Source organism: Sycon ciliatum, chromosome 3 (assembly GCF_964019385.1).
Source record: "Sycon ciliatum chromosome 3, ocSycCili1.1, whole genome shotgun sequence".
Taxonomy (NCBI): Eukaryota; Metazoa; Porifera; class Calcarea; order Leucosolenida; family Sycettidae; genus Sycon; species Sycon ciliatum.
The window spans coordinates 39135239-39157535 of NC_088645.1; the positions used below are offsets into that span (position 1 = coordinate 39135239).

Below are 22297 nucleotides of genomic sequence, written 5' to 3' on the forward strand. Positions count from 1 at the left end.
GGTTAATCAGGTCACACACCAGCGATCACCCCACACTTTCCTAGCCACATCTTTGTCGTGGAACGTGGGAAGAAGTAGGGACCTGCACGGTAACAACTAATGAAAACTGTGCTTGGGATGGCAGTCGTGAGTCAATATGCTGTCAGTTAATACGAAGCGTGACTTACCAGTAACAGTAACTAACTACCTCGTCAATAGATTAGCATATGGAAACGTATCATAGTTCACCTTTCTCCTCAGCTTTGTGTGGCGGAAGGCACGAGATATACACGAGATCGCCGTCCAAACCAATTGCGAGTCTGCAGGAACTCCGCGGTACAAGAAAACGTCATCGAACCGAAGAGCTGGTATAAAGCCTGGGCGAGTTGGCGGAGCTGACAGTAGAGCGAGAGAATGTACCCAAGCGGAGCAGATAGTCAACGGAACGGCCGAATTGCGGGAAGGAACTACGTGGATATGGACGGTCGGCTGTTTCTCGTTCTGGTGGCGACTTCGCTCATGTCTACTGGTTCGTGTAATGACTGTATTTGGAATCTGATGATAGAATGTGATCCGGCAGCCATGCTTTAATTTGAACCAGGGACGCTTTACACAAATTACGCTCGTGTTCGCATGCTGTTGTTACCCACTTATTAACTATTGTTGTTTGGTCTACTTCTGACAAGGCAAGTAGTAATATTGCACTCCAAGTAAGGCGCCTCCAAATGCTTTTCCCATTACGTGACAAAGGAATACCTTTCATGACGATGTTTCCCATCCCGGTGTTGTTCTGTTTTGGTGATAGCACTGGTCGCATGCGCAACGGACAGTGTGAAGGTTATCGAACACAACAGCGGCAAGTGGTTCGACATGGACCGAGGGCGGCGACTAGAGGGCTGGCACGACAGAGCCTTGTCACGGGCACTCCGCCACGTGGTGATCGCTCCTAAAATGAAAGTGCATGATAATGGCTATATCGCTGTGGAGATCACCCTCCATAAAACAGGTTAGTGCGAGACTCCTACTGAGTCACTCGTGTTTGTTAGAACCGTGGTCCGGTATGGGCAAAATCTCTCCCAACGTAATGCCGTAATAGTATCCCATATTCTCTCTTGCTTGTCCCCCCAATGTCCTAACAGTACCCGTTCGTTTGCCTCTTATTATTGCTGCTCTCCATCTATGTCACACATTGGTCCGTTTTCTTGTGTCTCCTCTTCCGTAGGTGGTGACGGCATACCCAGTGACGCTCTCCAAGACGTGAGTGTGGGAGCCTTCTTTCTTTGGGAGTTCCCGGGCGTGCCAAAGAGGAAGCTTGAATGCGTCGATGTTGGCCCACCGCCGTATCCGGGCAAGTTGATCCCAGAATGCTAATAGCTTGGTGTAACCGGGAGTCCTTTTGTTTGTTTTGTGTTTATTTGGTGTGAAGTGGTAGAGCGCTCTCCTTATAAAAGATAGAAGTCATGAACAATGGAGTGAATTTTGGAAGGTGCGATTAGTTGTCTAGAGCGTCCATGTACAGTGTATGTACAACGACTCGATGCAGCGTGAAACGTTGGCCTAGAGCGCATGCTGCATCGATCAAGACCTGCGAGGAGACGTGAGTGAGTCTTGCGTAAGATTTGTATTCGTCGCCATCATGGTCGGCGCTCTGCCAAGAAAATAAAAATGGCGACCATAGCACGAGACACCTGTGCCACGCGGTTCGGTTTTGTTGTGTGTTCGGCATCCATATTGTTTTTCTTCGGTCACGAGTTGAAACGATGGGAGATGCAAATCATGTAAATCGGGCCTTTTGCGGTTTGAAAGTCGTCTCTTGAAGTCTGAGTCGTCACCAGAAGTATTGTAGCAGTGAAAAATACTCCGTTGACATGTGATCCGTACAGTGCGATACTTTTCCACCACCAGAATGGAGCTTCAGATGTCAGTTTGGTTGTAAACCAACATGCCGCTGAACGGGGAAAGCGGACCGAAAAGTAACCAGTACGTTACACCCCATCCTTCACCCGTCGTCCTCAATGAAATCCGGCAGCTGGACTATGCTGGTTCTGATGGAACTGTCCACGATCAGAGACGACGCGGGAGAATGCTGCGACCAACTAACTTCGCTTGTAGAAAACAGAACGCTCGATGACGGATGTTCCGCTCCGAACACATCGTTGTCAGTGAACCAAGGCAGTGCTATTGTGGAGACCGTGTCGATCTGAGTGAATCAAGGCAATGTTTATACCTCCTGCCATAAACTACGCGCGGTATTGATTACTTGCACGTATCGAAGTTCATAGACGCTATTCATTGATGTCCTTTACTTGCGAACTTCATCTCTTCCTCCACAGGTTGCTTGGAGCAGTTTGCGCAGAATGGCACGACTAGGTGCACGTTGTCGCATCGTGGTGTGCAGGCTCCAGCCGGAGCATCCGTGGTGACAGTGAACGTCTCTGCTGGTATGGTCCGCACAACCAATCTCTATAATGATTTATATATGCACGAATTCCTTATTTAAAGTTATTTTGCTAAATTTGCTTCGCAAAGTCAAACGTGATTAAATTAAATTAAATTAAATATGAATGATGCTGGCGAGATGGATGCGTCAGGGGCTATACTCAACCTCCGTCAGAGGATTCCGAGTTCAATGTGTTTGGTTATGTTTGTTGTTGTTGTTGTTGTTGTTGTTGTTGTTGTATACTTTATTTACAGGGGAAATCAAAACAGGCATATCATGCGGCCCTATAACAATGGACCCACTGTACTTTGTCTGCAAAAGATTTGCAATTACTACTGTATGTGCTCCTTGGCATGGCTTGGATCTAGTCTGAATCGCGAATTCAAAAACCTCCACTGCTTGAGCTGACCTCCGTTTCATTTCTAAACTAGTTCCCGCTTGTCTTTCGAACCTCGCCTGACCAATGTCGTGCCTGCAGTCAATTCAGACAGATTCTTGGCCACTGTCCTTCAATTGATCTCTATTCCTCTAGTATTCAAGCCCAACGGCTGTGGTTACTCGCTGAAAGAGGAGCTGAGACGATGCGAGCAACGAGGATGCGCAGTCCACAGTATCTGTCCACGAACAGTGCTGAACCTCCCAGGTAAGAATAATTACGGGCTGTGAAGGTGGATTCTACATAGTACGAGTCAGCGTTGGCCTGTTATTAAAACTTCTTTGGAATGAGCACTAGACTGGAGAGCTTTTTATGATCATCCTGTTTACATTGGAGTTTCCCCCGCCTCTCCTCAAGTGTCCTCTAGCTAAGTGCCATTCTCTGTCGCTCTATATGCTTACTAGTACTCTCAATCTATCTCTCTACCTACCCCCCCCCCCCCTATCTCTCTCTCTTTCTCTCCCTATCTATTTATTTATCTATCTATCCATCTCTCTCCCTCCCTCTCTCCCTCCTTCTCTCTCTCTCTCTCTCTTTCTCTCTCTCCCTCTCTCTCTCTCTCTCTCTCTCTCTCTCCCCCTCTCTCCCTCTCTATCTATCTCTCCATTCATCTCTCACTTTCTCTACCTCTCCCAATTGCTCTTTTCGAGACTGTTTGTCAAAGTGGCAATTGGCTTGGTGGTATTTCTTCAGCCTAGCAACAGTCAGCAATGAAGAGTAGTAGAGCTCAGATGGTGACTCTCTTGCCCAATCTTCCCGTAAAGGCTCGATCTACTACCGTTTTGTTGGCTGCCTTCTAAAATGTGCATCGGTGCTGTGCTTATTGTACCATGTGTCCTGTTACCAGGCGCACCGGAGATTGAATTCAAGGATTCCAAGAAAACTGGAATTGGCCAGGCGATGAAGCTCCTCCGCTTCAGAGTGATCGGCTTGTACGGTCGCTCAGTTAGATCAAAACCCGGTAAGACATTTTCCTGTATGGAGCTTGCAGAGAACCGCTTTTGCAGTTTTGGCACCATAGAGTGACTGTAGCTGTGCGAAGCAGTTCTGAGACAGATACTATCGTACTAGTGTAGTGTAAGCATCCGCAGACCTGTGTCCTAACTGACTGTATTGCAGTCTGCTGCATACTACTAGGCGTCCTATGCGTAGGGGTACGGACGGCCCAGTGAGCTGCTGAATGACGCAGCCTTCTAATAGTGACAACCAGACCTGTCACAGCACGCCTCATTATCGCACTGTTTGGTCAGCGCACACGTGCCATAACTTGCCCATAAGTAGCGCTAGAGAACGACCAAAGCCTTCAGTGATCTGCTATGTCAAAGCTTCAGTACACAACCCGGTTACACCATGTTCTATCACGGGATTGTTACTGCCTCTACCTGCCTATCTGTGTGTTAAATTTCGAGGATTCTCACTGCAATGCGTGTATTTCCACAGATTACCGTGGACGGCCGCCGCACAGTCGGATCGCCTTCATTCGCCACAAGGGACTGGCACCAACGATCAGCTGCTTCGGAGGGCTTCCGTGTTGCGAGCTGCTGGGTTCAACACCGGCGCGGGCCAACACGGAGAATGTGTATGCCAGGATACGGTGTGGTCGGAAAAACCAGGACGATTATCCGTACTCGTTCAATCTGACCGCGCAGAATGTCTACGGCAAACAGGTGGCTATAGTTCGGGTGGACAGGGATGGGGGAGTGCATATGAGGATCACGAGATAGGTGAACCCGAGTGTACCGTCCAGGAGCCGTGATCACGGGGAGGACTTGTCATACGCTCATACACGACAAGAACGTGAAGAAGATGGTCGTAATCACGCGTTTGGTTTCCCTAGCACCCGCCAGTTGTGCACCGTCATGCGTTTTTAAAACCTGTTTTGCCCTTTTCCTTCAATTTCTGTTATATTCCCTCTGCGAGCAAGCACGTGAGTCAGAAAGAGAGAGAGAGAGAGAGAGAGAGAGAGAGTGAGAGTGTGTGTGTGTGTGTGTGTGTGTGTGTGTGTGTGTGTGTGTGTGTGTGTGTGTGTGTGTGTGTGTGCGTGTGTGTGTGTGCGTGTGTGTGTGTGTGTGAGAGAGAGAGAGAGAGAGAGAGAGAGAGAGAGAGAGAGAGAGAGAGAGAGAGAGAGAGAGAGAGAGAGAGAGAGAGAGAGAGAGAGAGAGAGAGAGAGAGAGAGAGAGAGAGAAAGAGAGAGAGAACTGCCGAGAACTCCTAGCTCGGTCGTGAAGAACTGCGCCCATCCTTCCGTGACGAGATGCCCATACTACTGCACTAAAGTTTAGAGCAGTGGCGGAAAGTTAGTCGCCGTCTCGGAGACATTTCATGGACTTGTCCGTGGTGCACCAACACCACCAGCGACGTTCACTGTCTTTCCCAGGAAAAAATAGTTAGAAACTTTTAAATTAATTATTGAAGAGGCATGATCTACGTATAGCGTTGAGAGCATGTGGTATATGAGGAGATGTACTCCATCTGTTTGGTAGAGTTGCGTGCGCCTCACTGTAGCGGAATTCCGTTGAATGTAGCGTCACATTGTACTGTATTGTGTTTTCGTTAGAAGCTTACCTCTGGCACACTTTTCGTCATTTCTACTCACAGTTCTGCACGCTTACAGCCATACATGTATGTTCAAGCCCAAGGCTCTGCTCTAGACTATTTCTCTGTCGCTTTCTTTGCTCGCCTATTGCTCATCACTTCTTTTACAGATTTGTTATTATGGAATGTTTGGAAACTCCCTCGATAGCCGAAAGCCTTTGGGGAATCCTTAAACAAAAACAAAAAAAACCTTACCAGAGGTTTTAGATTATGGGGCTAACAGGCATAGGGAAGCGATGAGAGATGGGGGGGGGGGGGTAAGCGAAGTCATGCCCATGTAGGCTGTAGACTGGGCACAATGGGGACAGAGATTGATGATATACGTGAACAGTGACACCATGGGCAAAACTGATTGCAGGATTGGGGATCGGTGATTAGTAATAATGGAGGGTATAGAGAGCCAGAAGGGCTGTGTAAATAGTAAAAATAGAAAAAAATATATAAACAAAGAGCATCATGAATGTCAATGTAGGGAGTCTGTGCCCCATAGCCAGAGGCTGCGACGCAGATGGTGGTGTACATTGGCCGACAACTCGGAGGGCTTTAAGGCGATGGAGGCTTGCTGAAAAGTGAAGCTGGGAGAGTATTCCAGGTGTCAATGATATTATATGGGAACGAGCGCTGCAGGTAGTTGCGAGTGGTTCAGGGGGAGGGGGGGGGGGCGAGACAATCTTCATGAACTAATCCAGGTGACCAGTAGTGTGTGGATATGCCATAGGTGTGAGCTTGGCGCCCAACACAACGAGCAACTACGCACACATGGAAGACAGGCCTAGATCAACAGTAGGCCCTTCCAGACACCTTCCACGGCACTGGGCAGTGGGCGTACATCACGTTCCAAACCTCGGGTGGACTAATTGTGCTCAGTACCACCACCATGTCCAATCCTCTATTCATCATGATAATGTGTTTAGAGTGTAAAACGGAAGCATACTCCCTGATGAAGACCCAAGGCCCAACATTTGGAGATATCAAAATCATATTAACGGTTGTAGTGTAAGACCGAGGTGGCGAAGAAGGAGACTGAGATGTGATTAAGTGGCCGCAGTGGAGCCTCCGCATATTGAAGAGAGTATAGAAGCTCGTAAACGATGAAGATAAACCAAGGTGAACTGTGATTGAGAATCATTCATACATGTAACATGGTCTAGAACAGTATTACCGCAAGTAAGATAACCGATCTCGGGCAGACAGGACCTGTGGTCGCTATCCCAGGATAACGTGATACATAGGTTACGTGACGTAGCAGTGGAGCGTGTGCAGGACTAGCTCCACTACTGTGACAACACTGTGGTGGTTTGTGGTAAGCCCAGAGCACGTACAGTAAAACCTGTGACTAACGACCACCCCTGCCCTTGGGGCCAAAGAAAGTGGTCTTTAGTGGCAGGTGGTCTTTAGTTAGAGGTTTGTACACCACAACCATTATAGAATGCGAGACCATCCGTGCCTGGGAAAGTGGTCTGTATTACCAGGCTGGTCGCTAGTCACGGTGGTCTTTAGTTACAGGTTTTAGTATTTACTGTATGTGTTGTTCCTCCACTGTTTCCGGTTCACGATTCCAGTACTACCCCCTCCTCCCCCCCCCCCCCCCCGAATTCACTACCTCAGTAATGCGCTTCTAGCTCTGTTTTAAAACACGCCTGTTACTATCCTTTCTTTAAACGTGCATGATGTCAACCTCAGCGTGATGCGCTGTGCGGTGGGATGGGAGTCCTCGCATGGTGCGCCTGAAGTTCGCCACCAGTACACCACGCAGTGCGACGAGGTAAGAGTGTTGGCGATTCCGAGGTGCTAGAACTGGCCTGATCCCAGTGGCTTCGACCTTGAACAAAAATCATCATCGCTAGCATACGTAGACTGATGGCCCTTGCCTCTTCCCCGTCACCCAGGACTTGCAGTGTCGATATTATCTGCACCGTTTGTCTTACATGGCTACGGGTATGGTCCGATGGATGCATGCTGTTTCACCTAAGTAAATGGGCATCACGATAGAAGAGCACGTTCGATTTGACGAACACGTCAACAATGCCGTGAAGAAGACCTCGCAGAAGGTGGGAGCATTCTGGAGAGCCCTCGTTGCCTTACAAGAATGTCCAGAGACCAGTACGTGAAATCCGTTGTGATGCCAGATTTGCTCTACGGGTCCATGGCGTTCTCTGGGTGCCTTCGACAAGACCAGCGGTCCCGCCTTCAGGTCCAGCAAAACCGTGCGGCACGCGCCGTATTCGGCCTGCCACCTCTCACAAGCGCCCAACCTCTGCTTGCTCGTCTGCAGCTGTATGGCATCGAAGAGCTCCACAAGCAAAAGACCCGTATTATGATCTGGCGTTGCTCGAATGATCGGGCAAGCAATGCACTGCAAGCCCTTCTGGAGCGTCCCAGTACTCGAACAAGCGCGCGCAACCCAGCTTGGGCCTTCGAGTGCCCAAATCTGCCTCCAAAGCCGGCCACGACCGTCCAACCGCTCGCGGGTCCATTTTATGGAACACTCAGCCATCCGCCGTGCGTTGGTTTACCCAGTACCACCAGTTCAAACAAGCCTGCCTCCCGTTCTGTCTTGCTAGCAGTAGCACCCACTACTGAACACTACAGGAACCTTTGAACGTTTGCGGTACTCCACAGTACCAGTCATGTGCGGTTTACCGCCTCCCCGTTGTTGTATTCTAACGTTAACGTTATTCATTGACTGAGCGTTCTTTGCTTTGTACTACACCCTGCTATCATGTTAGGCTATTTCCTACAATATTTTACTGTTTCCATTCGCTTCCATGTAATTGGGCGACACCGCCCGTTTGGTTCTGCGAATTCAAATAAAAATGTACCTACCTAAATACGGCATCCAATGAACAATAACTTGGAAAACGAAATGAGAATTCCTCTGGAACGTGCGAATACGCCGCCGATGATATGGCCGTTTATGGTGCCCAAACATGTTGCTCGCCCGAACGAGACAGGTTTCCTAGCCGTCTCACGCTATGGTTTTTCTTTGGCAGGTTGATTCAGGGGTGTCATTCCGTTTTCCGCAATTACCCCGTGCCATCTTGCCACTCCACCAGCGTTAGGGGATGGGTGCGCGCTCTGGTTTAGAAGAGGTGTGCTGCATGTGAGAATCAGTATGCTCTGGCATCGCTTGAGAAGTAGCACATATTGGTGTGGTGTGACCTTGAGAGTATTGTTACTGAGTATTGTTACTCTTGATCCTTGACGGGTGTATTGTCGCTGATGTCATCGTGAAAGCACGTGACTATGTACATGTACATGTACATGTATGGACATGACTGATTGTACACTAAGCTGAAATCATGAGCCTTCTGCTGGATCCGTTTACCAAGCGAATCTCATCCCGTATTCCCCTCTACTCATCCAGCTCGTGCTCTCGACTTTGACGGATTGTTCGATCACGTGATTGTATGTTCTGTTTTGCGGGAATTATAGTTTTAGCATTTGGTGCACTGATGCGTGCATGAAACGCATACATAGCCGGCCTTGTTACTCTGTTGTACTGTTACTCTGTTGTACTGTGTAAGGTTAATTTGAGAACTGTTTTATTCACAACACCCATTGGGCCAATCGCGTGAAACCATGAAGTAAGAGTCAAAGGAAAAACACAGCACAAATTCGGAAATACACAGAACACTCAATTGAAATGTAAACTGAACACAAAAGCTTCACAAGAAATCGTTACCCTAGTAAGAGTGCCAACCGGCATGCAAAGGCGAAGTCACGCCTCTGCCCGTGTCAGCACAGCCTTGGAAAGTTGAAGCAGCAAGAGTAAATAATTATGCTCTGGGAGCTTGTAATACTCTTGATAGCATGCGTAGTAAAAAGACACAAAACAACGAAGGCACAACACTAGTTAGTGTGTTGCAACTCTGAGTTTCATGCTATGCAAGAAGTTAAATAACCAGACGACGTACATGTACATGGACATTATAAAGACGCGGTTGGCCACGCCGGTGTTCATGCTTTTTTTTCATGCTAGGAGAAACATTGTAAAGAAATGCCCCGGACACGATTCAGATCAGACTAGTTTCAGATCAGACTACATGTACGAACCCCTCAGTCTGATGATGTCTTCACCTTGATCATTGTTGCATTGTCACAGCTGCTCTATTATAAATCGCAGAAGAAAGCTGTGCGTATCCAATTTCGCAGTTTTGCTGATTCACCGAAGGATGTGACGTCTGGCGCCGTGCCTGATTTCTTGATTGGCCAGCCATCCAGTGTGTCTTCGCCTGTGCTCCCGTCTTAATTCGAAGCAAAGCAGATTCTATGGATGCTTGGCACTGACGGATTGCAGTATCTGTTGGGTTTGGCCCGGAACGCCGAGGGCTGCTATCATTGCTTCTATCATTTGGAGGTTTGGTTCTTGGCAACAACCAAGGTGCGGAAAATCTCCCAAGAGAGATTTGTCGAACACAAAAGACCACCCAGTGAGCTACTGCGTGTATGCACGGACGAATACAAGTATTTCCTGGTGATCCAGAGCGCTAGCCGCACACATGATTGTACTACGCTACTATGATTCGCAGTCGGTATATGGTCGATGATGAGCAGGGATATTAGAGGTGTCTCCGATCTCGTTCTACAACTGCAAGCACGATCCAGAAAAGTGCCCCCTCCGATCTTCGGCATCTGACAAATTCTCAGTGAAAACAACACCCTGTGACGCACATAGCAGACGAGAAACTGGAACTTCGCCAAAACTGGCGACAGCTACTGATACGACACGCGAGGAGACACGCGCGAGTTACAGGCAAATGTCAGCTGAACCTACTTCCAAAGATTGTGATACCCGACTTCGTCCGTCCCATGGAACGAGCGAAAACCACTACATGCGTTATACACAAGGTGAAGTGTATCGTTGAAAGAAATTGTATATTATTAACACTCATCATTGGCGATCTAAAACAGCCTCTCTCAGCTAGAGCTTTTCGCTGGTGATCGTGAGCCGGACCGTGCATGCTGAGCATACACGAACCATACACGAACCTTCTACGTATCTAATATTGACTGAGTACGAGGTCAATATAGGAAATAAAAGCCGAGTAAAAGACCGAGGCGAAGCCGAGGTCTTTTACGAGGTTTTATTTCCTATACTGACCAAGTACGAAGTCAATATTAGATTTATCACGACAAACAGTCCATATTTCAAATTCCAGAACGATAACCTCATGAATCCCGGTTTTATGATTGCACAACCGCGTTGCACCACCACCTACTCATGCAGTGACAATGCTGCACTAGGCACCGTTCAACTGCGCAACCCCTAAGCAGTCAAATATAAGCAGTCAATAAAAGCCCTAAGGAGTGAAATATGCAGGAATATTGACTGCTTAGGTATGGCAAAAATCTATGTGAGTCAATACTAAGGGAGTGATAAAAATAAGTTATTGTTTCCATTCGCTTCCATGTATATGTACCTGGGCGACACCGCCGGTTTGGTTCTGCGAATTCAAATACAAACGTACCTACCTACATACATGTACGTAACCAGTCCTGTATCACCAACCACCGAGCGGAAACGTTCGGCGTGAAGCTCTGAGCTGCGACCAACTGTTCATCGTTCTCTGGCTGTTTGTGCTATGCTCTGTGCTAACCCACAACGACACATGGCGCACTGAAACGCCAAACGTGAAACAGAACTCAGTAGTCAGTCGAATCATGTACTGCGCCTCTCGCTGTTCTCCATGTTCATTGGCGACGACACTGACACGAGCAGCAACAGTGTCTGGAGTTTGTGAGGTATGTGTGTCGCACTGGAGAGCCTCTCTGACTGAGCGTCTGCACCTCTGATGATGTACAGATTCGGAAATAAATACATACCAGTAACATTGCTCTTGGAGAACACACCTCATCAGCTCGCTCCAGTTCAACTGATGAGGGTTGGCCCAAAACACTGTGCATTCGCTCCCTTATATTCAGGATAGCTTGTTTGGCACCACCAGTTGATAGATACACGCAATTTAACTGAAAACTCTCAGTCGCAACGCAACTCTCTCTCTCCCTCTCCTTTTATCTCTCGATCTCTATCTCTCTTTGTCACTCTAGATGTACATGTACCTCCCTCCGGCTCACTCTGTCATACGCAGGGCCGACTGTGTCTGTCTCACAACGTCTCTCTCTCTCTCTCTCTCTCTCTCTCCCTCTCTCTCCCTCTCTCTCTCTATCGCCGCGGATATATCTATCTCTCACACGCAATACATTGAACACTAAATATGCTAAATACTGGTTTATAATTATCACTTTGAGGCAGAAAGTCGTAATATACCGGCATTTTAGGACTCCCTGCTTCGAAGTATCAAAGAAAATGCCAGGGAGATTTGACTAGCAAATGATTGGTGGCCTCGATTTTCAAAATTCTTGACGTACAGTGAAAGGGTTTGGACTCCTGCAGTACTAGTGTGGCATGCCTCCGCAGTTGTGCCCCGTGAGAACCTCATCAATATTGTCCTCGTTCCACACTATTATCCATTCCCCTTCTTCCTCCCCTCCTCATGGTTTTAGTGCATTATGGCGCGCTTTGTCTGCATAGACCCCGAGACCTTTAAGGCTGGCAGAGCAGCCTGGCCCTGCCACCACTTCTCGCCCATATTCGGGAATATAGCGGACTTTCGTATAAAAATAAATAAATAAATAAACGTTTGTTCTGATCTAGAGTGGCTACCAAACGGAATTTGCCAATAAAATGTAACCGTACCTTGTGCATGCCCTTTTTCCGAAGGCGAAGGGTTTCTCAGCGTGACTCGCCTGCCCACCCTTCACTGTCTATTCTGTGTGCTATCCGTCCTTGTTTTTCTCTCCCTTGCGAGTTGGGTGTGTGATTCTTCAGTACTTCAAAGTATAAAAAACATACAATCCAGGAGCAACCACTCTGATTCTTTGTTGGCGGGCCCGTCATATTCTCTTCGATCCGCTGCCAGAATCATTGAGCCCTGGTGAGTTGAGCACGCGCTCCTCTCCCACGAGCCATAGGTGACCTCGTGTGTCTGCTACCTCTAACTACACGCCACACGTGGGCATGTGTCATCGTTATCGACTTCACCACAACCCATCACTCAAATTGACACCATCATTATGTTCATCAGGGACTTGCCAACCCTCTCTGCGTGGCAGTACGACAGCTGTGCAGGAACACCTGGACATTTGCCATGATGAAAACCTGCAACTCTTGACCTCTTCCAAATTCGTGGCTCCGGCCGGTTGCAAAGCTCCACTTGGTTTGAGCCCTGAGGTGAGCCTCAGCGCGGGCTCACTGTGGTACCTGTCCCACAATGGAGCCTATAGCCTATACCCTATGCATGTGGTATGCGTCTTGTACACAGTCCCGCTGCCATTGCCAAAGCAATGACATAATCATTATGTAACCAACCTACCCTGTCCAGTGTTAATGTTAGGCATTGGCGGATAATGCTCGAAAAGGTGGCAGATTCTGCTCGAAAAGCAGTGAAATTGGCAGAACCATACAAACCTTATGGCGGGTAAATCCTCGAATTCTGCTCCAGTTCTTTATCCACATACCAAACATGCATGAAACTTACCAGAAAAAGTACCGAATTCTGCCAACGTTTCTGCCGGCAATATCCGCAAAGGCCTACTGCCCACATAATTCGATACTAGCTGCTGCTTGCCATAGTGCTCCTCAGTTAGTGTCGTTTCTGGCATGAACGCTATGCACTCCGAGATGCAATTTGACCTGGTTTACTTGCCATTGAAAAGAAGAAAAAAATGAATTTAGAAAGGGATCAGAATGAGAATTTAATGCCAAGCTGAACAAGTCGCAGACGTTTGGCGATTCGATTTACACGATAAGACAAGTTCTCGGATACTCGATGGCCACCTCAGCAGGATCTGGGAATTCCCACCTTCGAACTAGCGGCCAACACTCCGTGCTTTCCAGGACTGGCATTCCAGAACCAAGGCACAATATCAAGAAGCATCCGCCCAACTGCCATCGATGTATGGTCGCAAGCTCACCCATGCCTACAGGCAGTCCACCTGTCCTAGAATAGCAGAAACATGCAGACGTAAGTCAACGTTCTTGGCCCCTTATGGCCATATTAAAATTTAATGGTTTTACTAGCCATTTGGTCCGCACACAGAACCTCTAGCCGAGTTCTGGCCCGTCAACTGGACAGCAATAGTGCCTGAAAATAACCTTGCATGGCAAGGAACTGTCATGTAACACGCCACAGGTTCCCACGTTGCTCGCCTGGGATATCACTGGGCCAGTAGCGTGCAGTAGTCATTATAATAGACCATCAGCACCGGACACAGGGTGTTCAAAACTGTTCAAAATAGGTTTTTTCCTGTGTTTATACAATGTACATGTACGTCGTGTCACCGGGAATGGCAATGCACGCAGTCCTACCCAGGCTAGTAGTAGTTCTCCTAACGTCAGTCGTGTATTCTTTGATCGCTCCTGGATGTCTTCCTGAACAGATCGGGGCTCTGCCAGCCGTGGATGGTTGTAGTAGGGTCACTGTTTCCGAACACAGTGTCCTCCACCTTGTTTCATGCTGTCAAACTAACAACATTCATGTACATGTACATGAACTTCAAAGTTACACTCAGCCTCAGCTGTGAGTTGCAGCAGCAGCTCAAGAGAGTGCTCCATGCAACTACATTGCAAGGCCTTATACACATGAAAAGAAGGCAACCCCTGTCCCCTCCCCCCCCCCCCCCACACACACACACACAAATCCGTTGATCCCCGAGCTGCAGAGAATGCTCAATGTCAGAGACAGAGCTTAGTTAGTTAGTACATAGCAGACTCAGCGGAGGACGTTCAGGTTGGTTGTAACTCTGAGTTTCATGCCGTTAGGCAATCATCAGACAACTGATACCCGGATCTACCCAGCAGTATGCTTTATATTATTATTATTATTATTATTATTATGAAATGACCCAAAGGCAATGTGCCTATCGAGGGGTTCATTTGATTGAAAGAACAGTAGATGTAGATGTATGTACAAAGACAAGTAGGGATTGATGAGGAGAGAAATGGGGAAAATCAACTGCAAGGTGGCGGAATTCCGTTGATTGCATAAGCATGGTCAGCTGTAAACTTCCTGAGGGCAGCTTTGAACTTATAGTTTCCGATGTTAGACTGGGGGGGGGGGGGGGTAAACAGTTCCATAGAATAGCAGTTCGGAACATGAAGAGAGACTTAGACAATGATTTTTTTTAACACATAGAGCAACAAGTATAAACAAATTTAGCGCTAAATCTGGTGTTATGTATAGGGTCCAGCGGATAATGCCGGCATTATATTCGGCATTATGAGACTATCCGAGCATTATGGAGCAATAGAAAGGAACAAGACGAGCATTATGTGAGGTTTAAAGGGGAAGTGCATCGATTTTTCGAGTATGGTCCAGAAGAAAGACAATTTGATATCGGTTCGAATGGCATATCTCTCGCTTCCATACGATAAGCCAAACTTGCCAAATCGCCAATTGTATACTCACGTTGCCATAGCGACCAGCGCAGTGATGACGTACGAAAGGCTTAGCTCCACCACAGAGAAGGTCGATCACTGCAGAATTTGGTCATTTTCAATTGGTTTATTGTATTCACGAAGTGAAAGAAGGGCTGTGTTCAATGCTGATAGTGCAGTGAACTGTTTGTTAGTAGTCCTCTCGATTGTGTACTGGGACGTGACACCGATAGGAGAAAGCTGGAGTGCGGAGACACCAGCAGACAAGCGAAAATAGTGACGAACAAAATGCTGAAATCTTGGTTGGGACAAATCAGACGTTCAGCATTTCCCCCAACCAAAGACCATGCCGTTTGCTCTTTCCACTTCCTGAAGATGAATGTGATGCTTCCTGGCGACTCTCCTATCTCTCGTAACATCTTCTGAAGCCAGGTGAGACGACGGGTGGTGGAGATTGACGAATGAAATAATGTCGTAGGTTTGAAAGTTTGCTGAAAATGTCTCAGGAGAGATGCCGGATTCCAAGCATCTTGTCCTGGAGGAAACCATTTCCTAGGCACAGTCAGCCTAGGAAAATGCATGAGAAGAGCGATAAACAGTTCACGGCACTAACAGCATTGAACACAGCACTTCTTTCACATCGTGAATACAATAAGACAATTGAAAATGACCAATTTCTGCAGTGATCGACCTTCTCTGTGGAGGAGCTAAGCCTTTCGTACGTCATCACTGCGCTGGTCGCTATGGCAACGTGAGCATACAATTGGCGATTTGGCAAGTTTGGCTTATCGTATGGAAGCGAGAGATATGCCATTCGAACCGATATCAAATTATTGTCTTTCTTCTGGACCCTACTCGAAAAATCGATGCACTTCCCCTTTAAGCGGCATAACGAGTTTCATAGTGGATAATGTCGGGAAATCTCAGGTTTTTGGCAACAATCGGCTAAAGCCATGAGGTGCAACGCCATGTATTGTACCGGCACACCAGCTGTGGAACACATTGCCCAGCGATATACGTGCCATCTCCACGCTCCGCCAGTTCCGCGCCAGCATGATCCCGCACACACTTACTGGCCTTAGTACCTAGAGTACCAGACGTCCTGTTTGATGATCAGCTGGCTTAGTTTTTCTCCACCTCTATCCTAATTACATCAGTCCCCAATTTCATTTATTACTGCTTTCTATCTGCATTCGCCACCTTTTCATTGGGCAGATCTGCCCGTTTGGTTTGCGAATTAAAATAAACACAACAACAACAACAACAACATGACTTTGTGATTTTGTAGACACGTAACACCAAGAGTAGATAAACGGTGTTTATCTACTCTTGGTAACACCTTTAGAACTGTCGTAATGGCAAACCTGACTGCCTGTCGACTACATACATGTAATGCCATTGCTACATAAAGTCTTTATGTAGCAATGCAGTCAGGTAAATGTACATGTGTAGGTGATGCAACTTACTAGACTGAGACTGTTACACAAAATCCGAAACGATGATTTACGAAGAGTTCCTTTTTAGAAATCATGGAGAGCCATGGAGGAGACCAGACGTACGCGAAGTGAATATCAAACACACGAAGAGGAGTTTTCCCAGGCTCTGGCCATAGGCTCTGGCCATGGCATCTTTAGCGATACTGAAGTAAACACTGATCCATTGATAAATTTGGACCTGGATGAAGGAGCGGCTATAAACAGAAAGAGCTTGTTCCAAATACCGGTAACTGCCTTTGACGAGTCCAGCTCAGCAGGCTCGAAAAGAACTAGAATTTCTCATGGACGCAGTACCAAGTCGATCTGAGTGCTCAGCAGCGAGTGTCTTACTTTCCTGGTGAAGCACGTACAGTTCGTCGTGGACGATTATAATGCAAGGCCTACAGTCAAGTGCTATCAGAAAAGAAGAGTAATTTGTCTCCACGCAACCTCAGGAGAAGAAGACAGCGCCTATGATAAGTTTCCAGCATCCGAATGATCACCAGCAATAATTTTTCACCTCTCACTACATGGATAAGCAAGGGAAAAAAACCTGCAGCAAATCCAGCAAACCTGTTTGTTGGAGGCGAGACCATCCTGAGCCACGAAGGGACGACGCAAGGTGACCCCATTGCCATGGCAATGTACGCCATAGGTATAGTCCCGCTCATCAAGGCCGTCTCAACAGCAGGAGCTGAGTCCAGGCCTGGTTTGCGGACGATGCTGGGTCCGGAGGCAAGCTTGCACCTTTGCGGTCTTGGCGGAATAATTTCCTTCGCCTTGGCCCAAGGTTTGGCTACTACCCCAACGCATCGAAATCCGTACTCGTTGTGAAGCCCCAGCACTATGCTATAGCTTGTGAGGTGTTTGTAGGTACCGGGGTCAAGATCAAGTCACATGGAGTGAGGTATCTATTATTATATTATTATTTGAAACTCGGATGTTGAGCCATAAATAAATGTGGAAAGGAAGAGGACATATGGATACGAGTTAAGAGTAACTCTCCATCACTGTAACTGGATACTATAATCAGTCAGAAAGTGCAATAACTAGGCACAAAACTGACAAGAGTACTGAGACATTCGATGTCCTGACACCTAGCTTCAACACATCTCCGTAGCGCTAATTGACAGCCTTCCAACTTGGAAGGTTCAAGGTTATGGAAATACCAAAGAGGGGAAGGCAAGCGCAACGAAAACAAGTTGGAAGGCTGTCGGTTAGCGCTACGGAGATGTGTTGAAGCTAGGTGTCGGGACATCGAATGTCTCAGTACTCTTGTCAGTTTTGTGCCTAGTTATTGCACTTTCTGACTGTATATAGTATCCAGTTACAGTGATGGAGAGTTACTCTTAACTCGTATCCATATGTCCTCTTCCTTTCCACATTATATTATTAATATATTCTTCTTTTACTAGGGAATTCCCAACAGGCGTCAGCGCCTTTTTACAGGGAACCCTAGGTATAATTTGATGGATGAGCGAAATTCAGCTGGTGAACTAGACATGCGGCAAGCCGGTGGAAGTGTATTCCACCTGACAGCGCCCAAATAAGAAATTGCACTAAAGCCATGTCGGGTGTTAGCGGGGGGGGGGGGGGGGGCAGAACAAGAGCAGCAGAGACTTGGCCACGGGTGGTGGCTGCAGCGCGAGCACCATGGGCGCGCAAGGTAAAGCGGTCTCGCAGAAGAGGACTAGCAAGTCCATTCAGGCAGCGGTAAACAAATACATAGGTTTTGAATTAGTTGAGGCGTTTCTCAAGGGCGTACAAGTTAGTATGACTGTATAGAAGAGTGGTGGGAGTCATTCTATCCAACGAAAATATTCTCTTTAATGCTACGCGGCTGGCAGTAAGAAGCTTGTCATATAGGGTTTGTGATAAGCAATGAATATATGCAGTGCTGCCAAACTCAAATGTGGACTGAATGATCGATAAATTAATAGAAAAGTCGTTTGCCAAAAATGCTGATATTCTGCTTTGCATGGACAAATGCTCCGACCTTCCTATTGACATTTGCACATACTGCATCCACTTGGAGCTGCTATTGGTTCACTTGAATTCGTCACCACTTACGTCACAGAGAAGGCCGACTCCTGGGTGGGTCAAGTTAAACGACTGAGCGTCATCGCCATTACCCAGCCGCAGTCGTCATACCCAGCTCTTGTTCGCGGTCTGGACATTTCTATGTCGAACCGTGCCAGATATCGCACAGCATCTGGTGCCATTGGACGAAGCCATCACCAACGAGTTCATCCCGGCTCTTCTACAGCGACCGATTAATGAAGTGGAGCGCGAAACTTGTGATGTCCTTGCCATGCCGTCATGGTGGTCTCGGCCTCACTGCCCCGTCCTCCATTGCCTCACAGCATGGGTCCTCCGTCAGCGCGTCCTATGCTATCATCCACCGCGTCCTGGGGAAGAACACAGGCTTGGCAATGCTGTCGCGTAGATCTATCAAGCCAAGAGTCGCGTCGGATCCAGTGCCGGCGATGCCACCAGGGCCTATGCCCTCCCTTTCCGAGGCTCTGTGTCTGTCAGGCCGGATCTTCAGTGGTCCATTGAGCTATCTTCTGAGAAAGGGTCACTGGCTGACCTGCCTACCTCTCCGTTGACGTGGTTTCACCGGCTCTCACCAAGGGTGAGTTTCGCGATGCCATCTGCCTACGCTATGGTTGGCTCCCACAACGGGCTGCCAACTTTGTGACGTCCTGCCAGTGCGGAAGCACATTCACTGTGACTGTGACTCGGCATGCTTTGTCTTGCCCCCTCAGTGGAGGATTTCCCACCATCAGGCACAACAAGGTCCGCGACATTACCGCTAGGCTGCTGAAGCAAGTAGCCCCGGAACAAGAGTCACTATTGAACCTCATCTGAAACCCCTGTTAGGTGAGCACCTCTGCCGTATCCGGCACAGCCATCGCGGATGACCAGGCGGAGTCGCGGCTTGACGTGCCGGCCGATTAACGCACCTTTATTGATGTACGGGTGCTTAGCGCTTATGCGTCTTCAAATCGCTCCAAACCACTTGCTGTCTGCTATCATTGCTATGTCAAGCATGAGAAGGCCGGAGCCTGCGGAAGACTGAGCCGCGTACGAGCAGCGCATCCCAACAGCAGCGGTCGAGCATGCTTCTTTGTCGCTGCGACGGTGTTCTCCACAAGCGCCGGGAGGAATCATCGCAAATGCGCCTCTGCCCTGTATAAGCCCATTGCTTGCCTACTCTCTGCCAAGTCCACTGAGCGTTACAGCGTCGTCATCGCGCATATCCGTTGACGCCGTCTTACGCGGCTTTGCTTTTTAGTAAGATCAGTCCTGTACTTATGTCGGTTTGCGTGGAGCAAGGAGCGTTTTCTCTCCTGCAGAGCTAGTGGTTGCGGAAGCCGCGGTGTTCTTGCCATTTAATTGCTCCCTTGCTACCCTTTGTGAATTTTCTTCTTGCCATTTTATTTCCGTCCGCACAGTCCCCCGGCCCCTTTAGGGCGCGTTCAGACTACCGTGAACCCCGTCAAACCGTGAATGCCGATAAACCGTGAAGGACATTCACACTACCGACAAACTAACGTTACCGTGAAGTTTTCAGCTCTCACCGCGGCACTGACAAGGGATTTTCCCTTTTTTTCGCAGCGCGCATGCAGCCTGAGCACTTTTTTACTGCCGGTAAAAGTTTACTGCCGCAGCAGCCGCGGCAATAAAACTTTCCCACCGGTAACGTGCCAGTAACGTCACGTGATCAAATCACCTCGGCGACTTTCCCAATCGGTCACCATGGTCACTTTTTATCGGTAGTCTGAACGCGCCCTTACTTCCTTCCAGGGAGTCGTCAAATACCGGTATTTGACGACTCCCTGCTTCCTTCCATATTTGCCTTTATGCCGCGGCGCCGGGGCCACTGTTGCAAAAAAAACAAAAAACAAAAAAAATCGTCAGTAATAACGTCATGGCAGCAAAGCGATGTCGTCACCGCGCTCGTAGTGATGGATCTTTTGCCAGTTTTGAGTTGAAAAAAATGTGTTTTGTAACGTTTGCATCGATATCCAGTTGTTATGACCGATTGTTTGCAAGCTTCCACGAGCCCATGCAGGAGGAAGAGTCCAAGTTTGGTTTGGCTTTGTACTTTGTAGGTCTGAGACGAAATGTTCTGTTATCTGTCTCGGTGCTAGGAGTTGACTATGACGGAGGTATTTGTCTGCCCGGGTGTAGATTTCACTCCCGTCTTCGTGTCGGTATCGTTTGCGATATCTGGATGGGCATGACGAATTTCGCAACACATTTTCAATTTCATTGCTCCTCAATTTTCTAGTCATAAAAAAAGCAAAAACAAGTTACAATGAGCAAGGCACGTCGTAAGGGGGCTAATGCCGCTCCCACGGGCTTTTCAATGCGCTTCACGACGCACCACAGCTCTGGCGACGAGAGCAGTGACGAGGACACAATCACGACGGAACACGATGGAAGCCAGAAGTCCTCAATGGTGCGAACAGCTCCCGCACGACCCAGCACACAGCCCACGACACGACTGGTGGCCGCGCCAGCGACCTCCAGCGCTGGTCCCTCGCCTGGCGCTTCTCCGTCCACGCGGCACAAGGAGTCGGTCGGTGGAGGTGATGCTATGGAGGACTGGGAATTTGTACTACCGGGTGAAGGTGAGTTGGGTGATCATTTCGGAACACTGCCCGGTACTGAACAAGACAGCTCTCAGGCACGCGGTGGCCGTCTGTCTGAGGCCACCAAGCGATCATCTTTCTACTCACATCCCAAGTCAGAGTCGGCCAACACGCATCACGATTTGTCCTCCATACACCGAGCGCAAACGCACTCCGTGTCGGACTACGAGTCGCGCTGGAAGCGGAGACGTTCGTCAGCAGTGACCGTGCAGCCGCCTAAGACTCCGGACGATGAGTCGGCGCCATCGATCGCCAGCCGCGTGTCGCTGTATCGGCTGAGTTTGGTCGCCACGGCGATGATGTTCTTCATTGAATACAACAGTAGTTCGTTCCTGATGGGCTGTGCTGTCGGCGCATACCTGATGTTCCACCTCGGTCTGCTACTCGTCTACCATATCACGAAAGAGGTGAGTGGGCTGTTTGTATGTTTGTACGCGTCTCGGCTGGATGGTCCTTTTTCTTTGGATGTTCCGTGCTCACTGCTTACAACCAGGGCCAAAAGTACATGAAACCCAGAGTATGCAACTCGGATGAGTTAGGGTCATGGCTAAATTCTGGGATTACATCATTTTAGTGATGTAGTGCATACAAGCAGGATTCAAATGGATCTCGTTCTGCACAACTGCAGCTCAGTTGTACGCACTACGCCACTTCCCGCCGCTTGTCTGCACCAACTGTGATGCAATCCCGGAATTTCGCCGTGACAGACACCCATGCAGAAAATGCCGCAAGCTGCACGCTCTGGGTTTCATGTGCTCCTGCCAAGGCTGGTTATATCTGATTCTGTTCATAACGAACTGTGTCGTGTCCACGGTCAAGGCTCGCATGCCACATCAGACCGCATGCGTCATGTCCATTGTCCACGCAAAGCGTGTTCACCAGTGCATGTGACCATGATGATTATGGTTGCCGACTGGCACGGGGAGGGGGGGGTCGAGTTTCTTTGGCTTTGGCTGGGCACGAGAAATCAGCGTGTGCAGCTGGAATGCGCGGTTGTCATGGTGAAGTTTTTGATTACAACACTGTAATGCTGCAGTGCATACTATTTAAACACAAGCAGGTCATCAGCTGCTCAACAATAGCAACAGCTCAATTGTATCTTGTATCACAGTATGCTCCGCCGCACTTTACCCCCCCCCCCCTCCCCGAAAAAAGGGTGCATAACCCGCACGAGAGTTCAGCTCCAGTCTGTGGGGTGTGCGCCGGGCACAATTTCACATCACTTGACAAACCCGTTGAGTACGCCCTGCCTGCAGTGTGCAGCCCTGTGCA

General features: G+C 48.4%; 2 protein-coding genes across 2 annotated transcripts in view; both read left to right on the plus strand.

The window, feature by feature from the left end:
* Positions 1-234: 234 nt before the first annotated feature.
* LOC135812144 (uncharacterized) lies at positions 235-5595 on the plus strand. Its single transcript, XM_065325465.1, has 7 exons — positions 235-508; positions 785-985; positions 1202-1327; positions 2313-2420; positions 2952-3062; positions 3703-3816; positions 4296-5595. Exons 1-7 carry the CDS (start codon positions 394-396, stop codon positions 4577-4579), a joined length of 1059 nt encoding a protein of 352 aa, XP_065181537.1. The 5' UTR covers positions 235-393; the 3' UTR covers positions 4580-5595.
* Positions 5596-20411: 14816 nt separating this feature from the next.
* LOC135812145 (testis-expressed protein 2-like) overlaps positions 20412-22297 on the plus strand; it is a 12816-nt gene continuing 10930 nt past the window's right edge. The window contains exon 1 of the mRNA XM_065325466.1: positions 20412-21432. Within this exon, the coding sequence (XP_065181538.1) occupies positions 20689-21432 (744 nt within the window). The 5' untranslated portion in view covers positions 20412-20688. The remainder of the gene's footprint in view (positions 21433-22297) is intronic.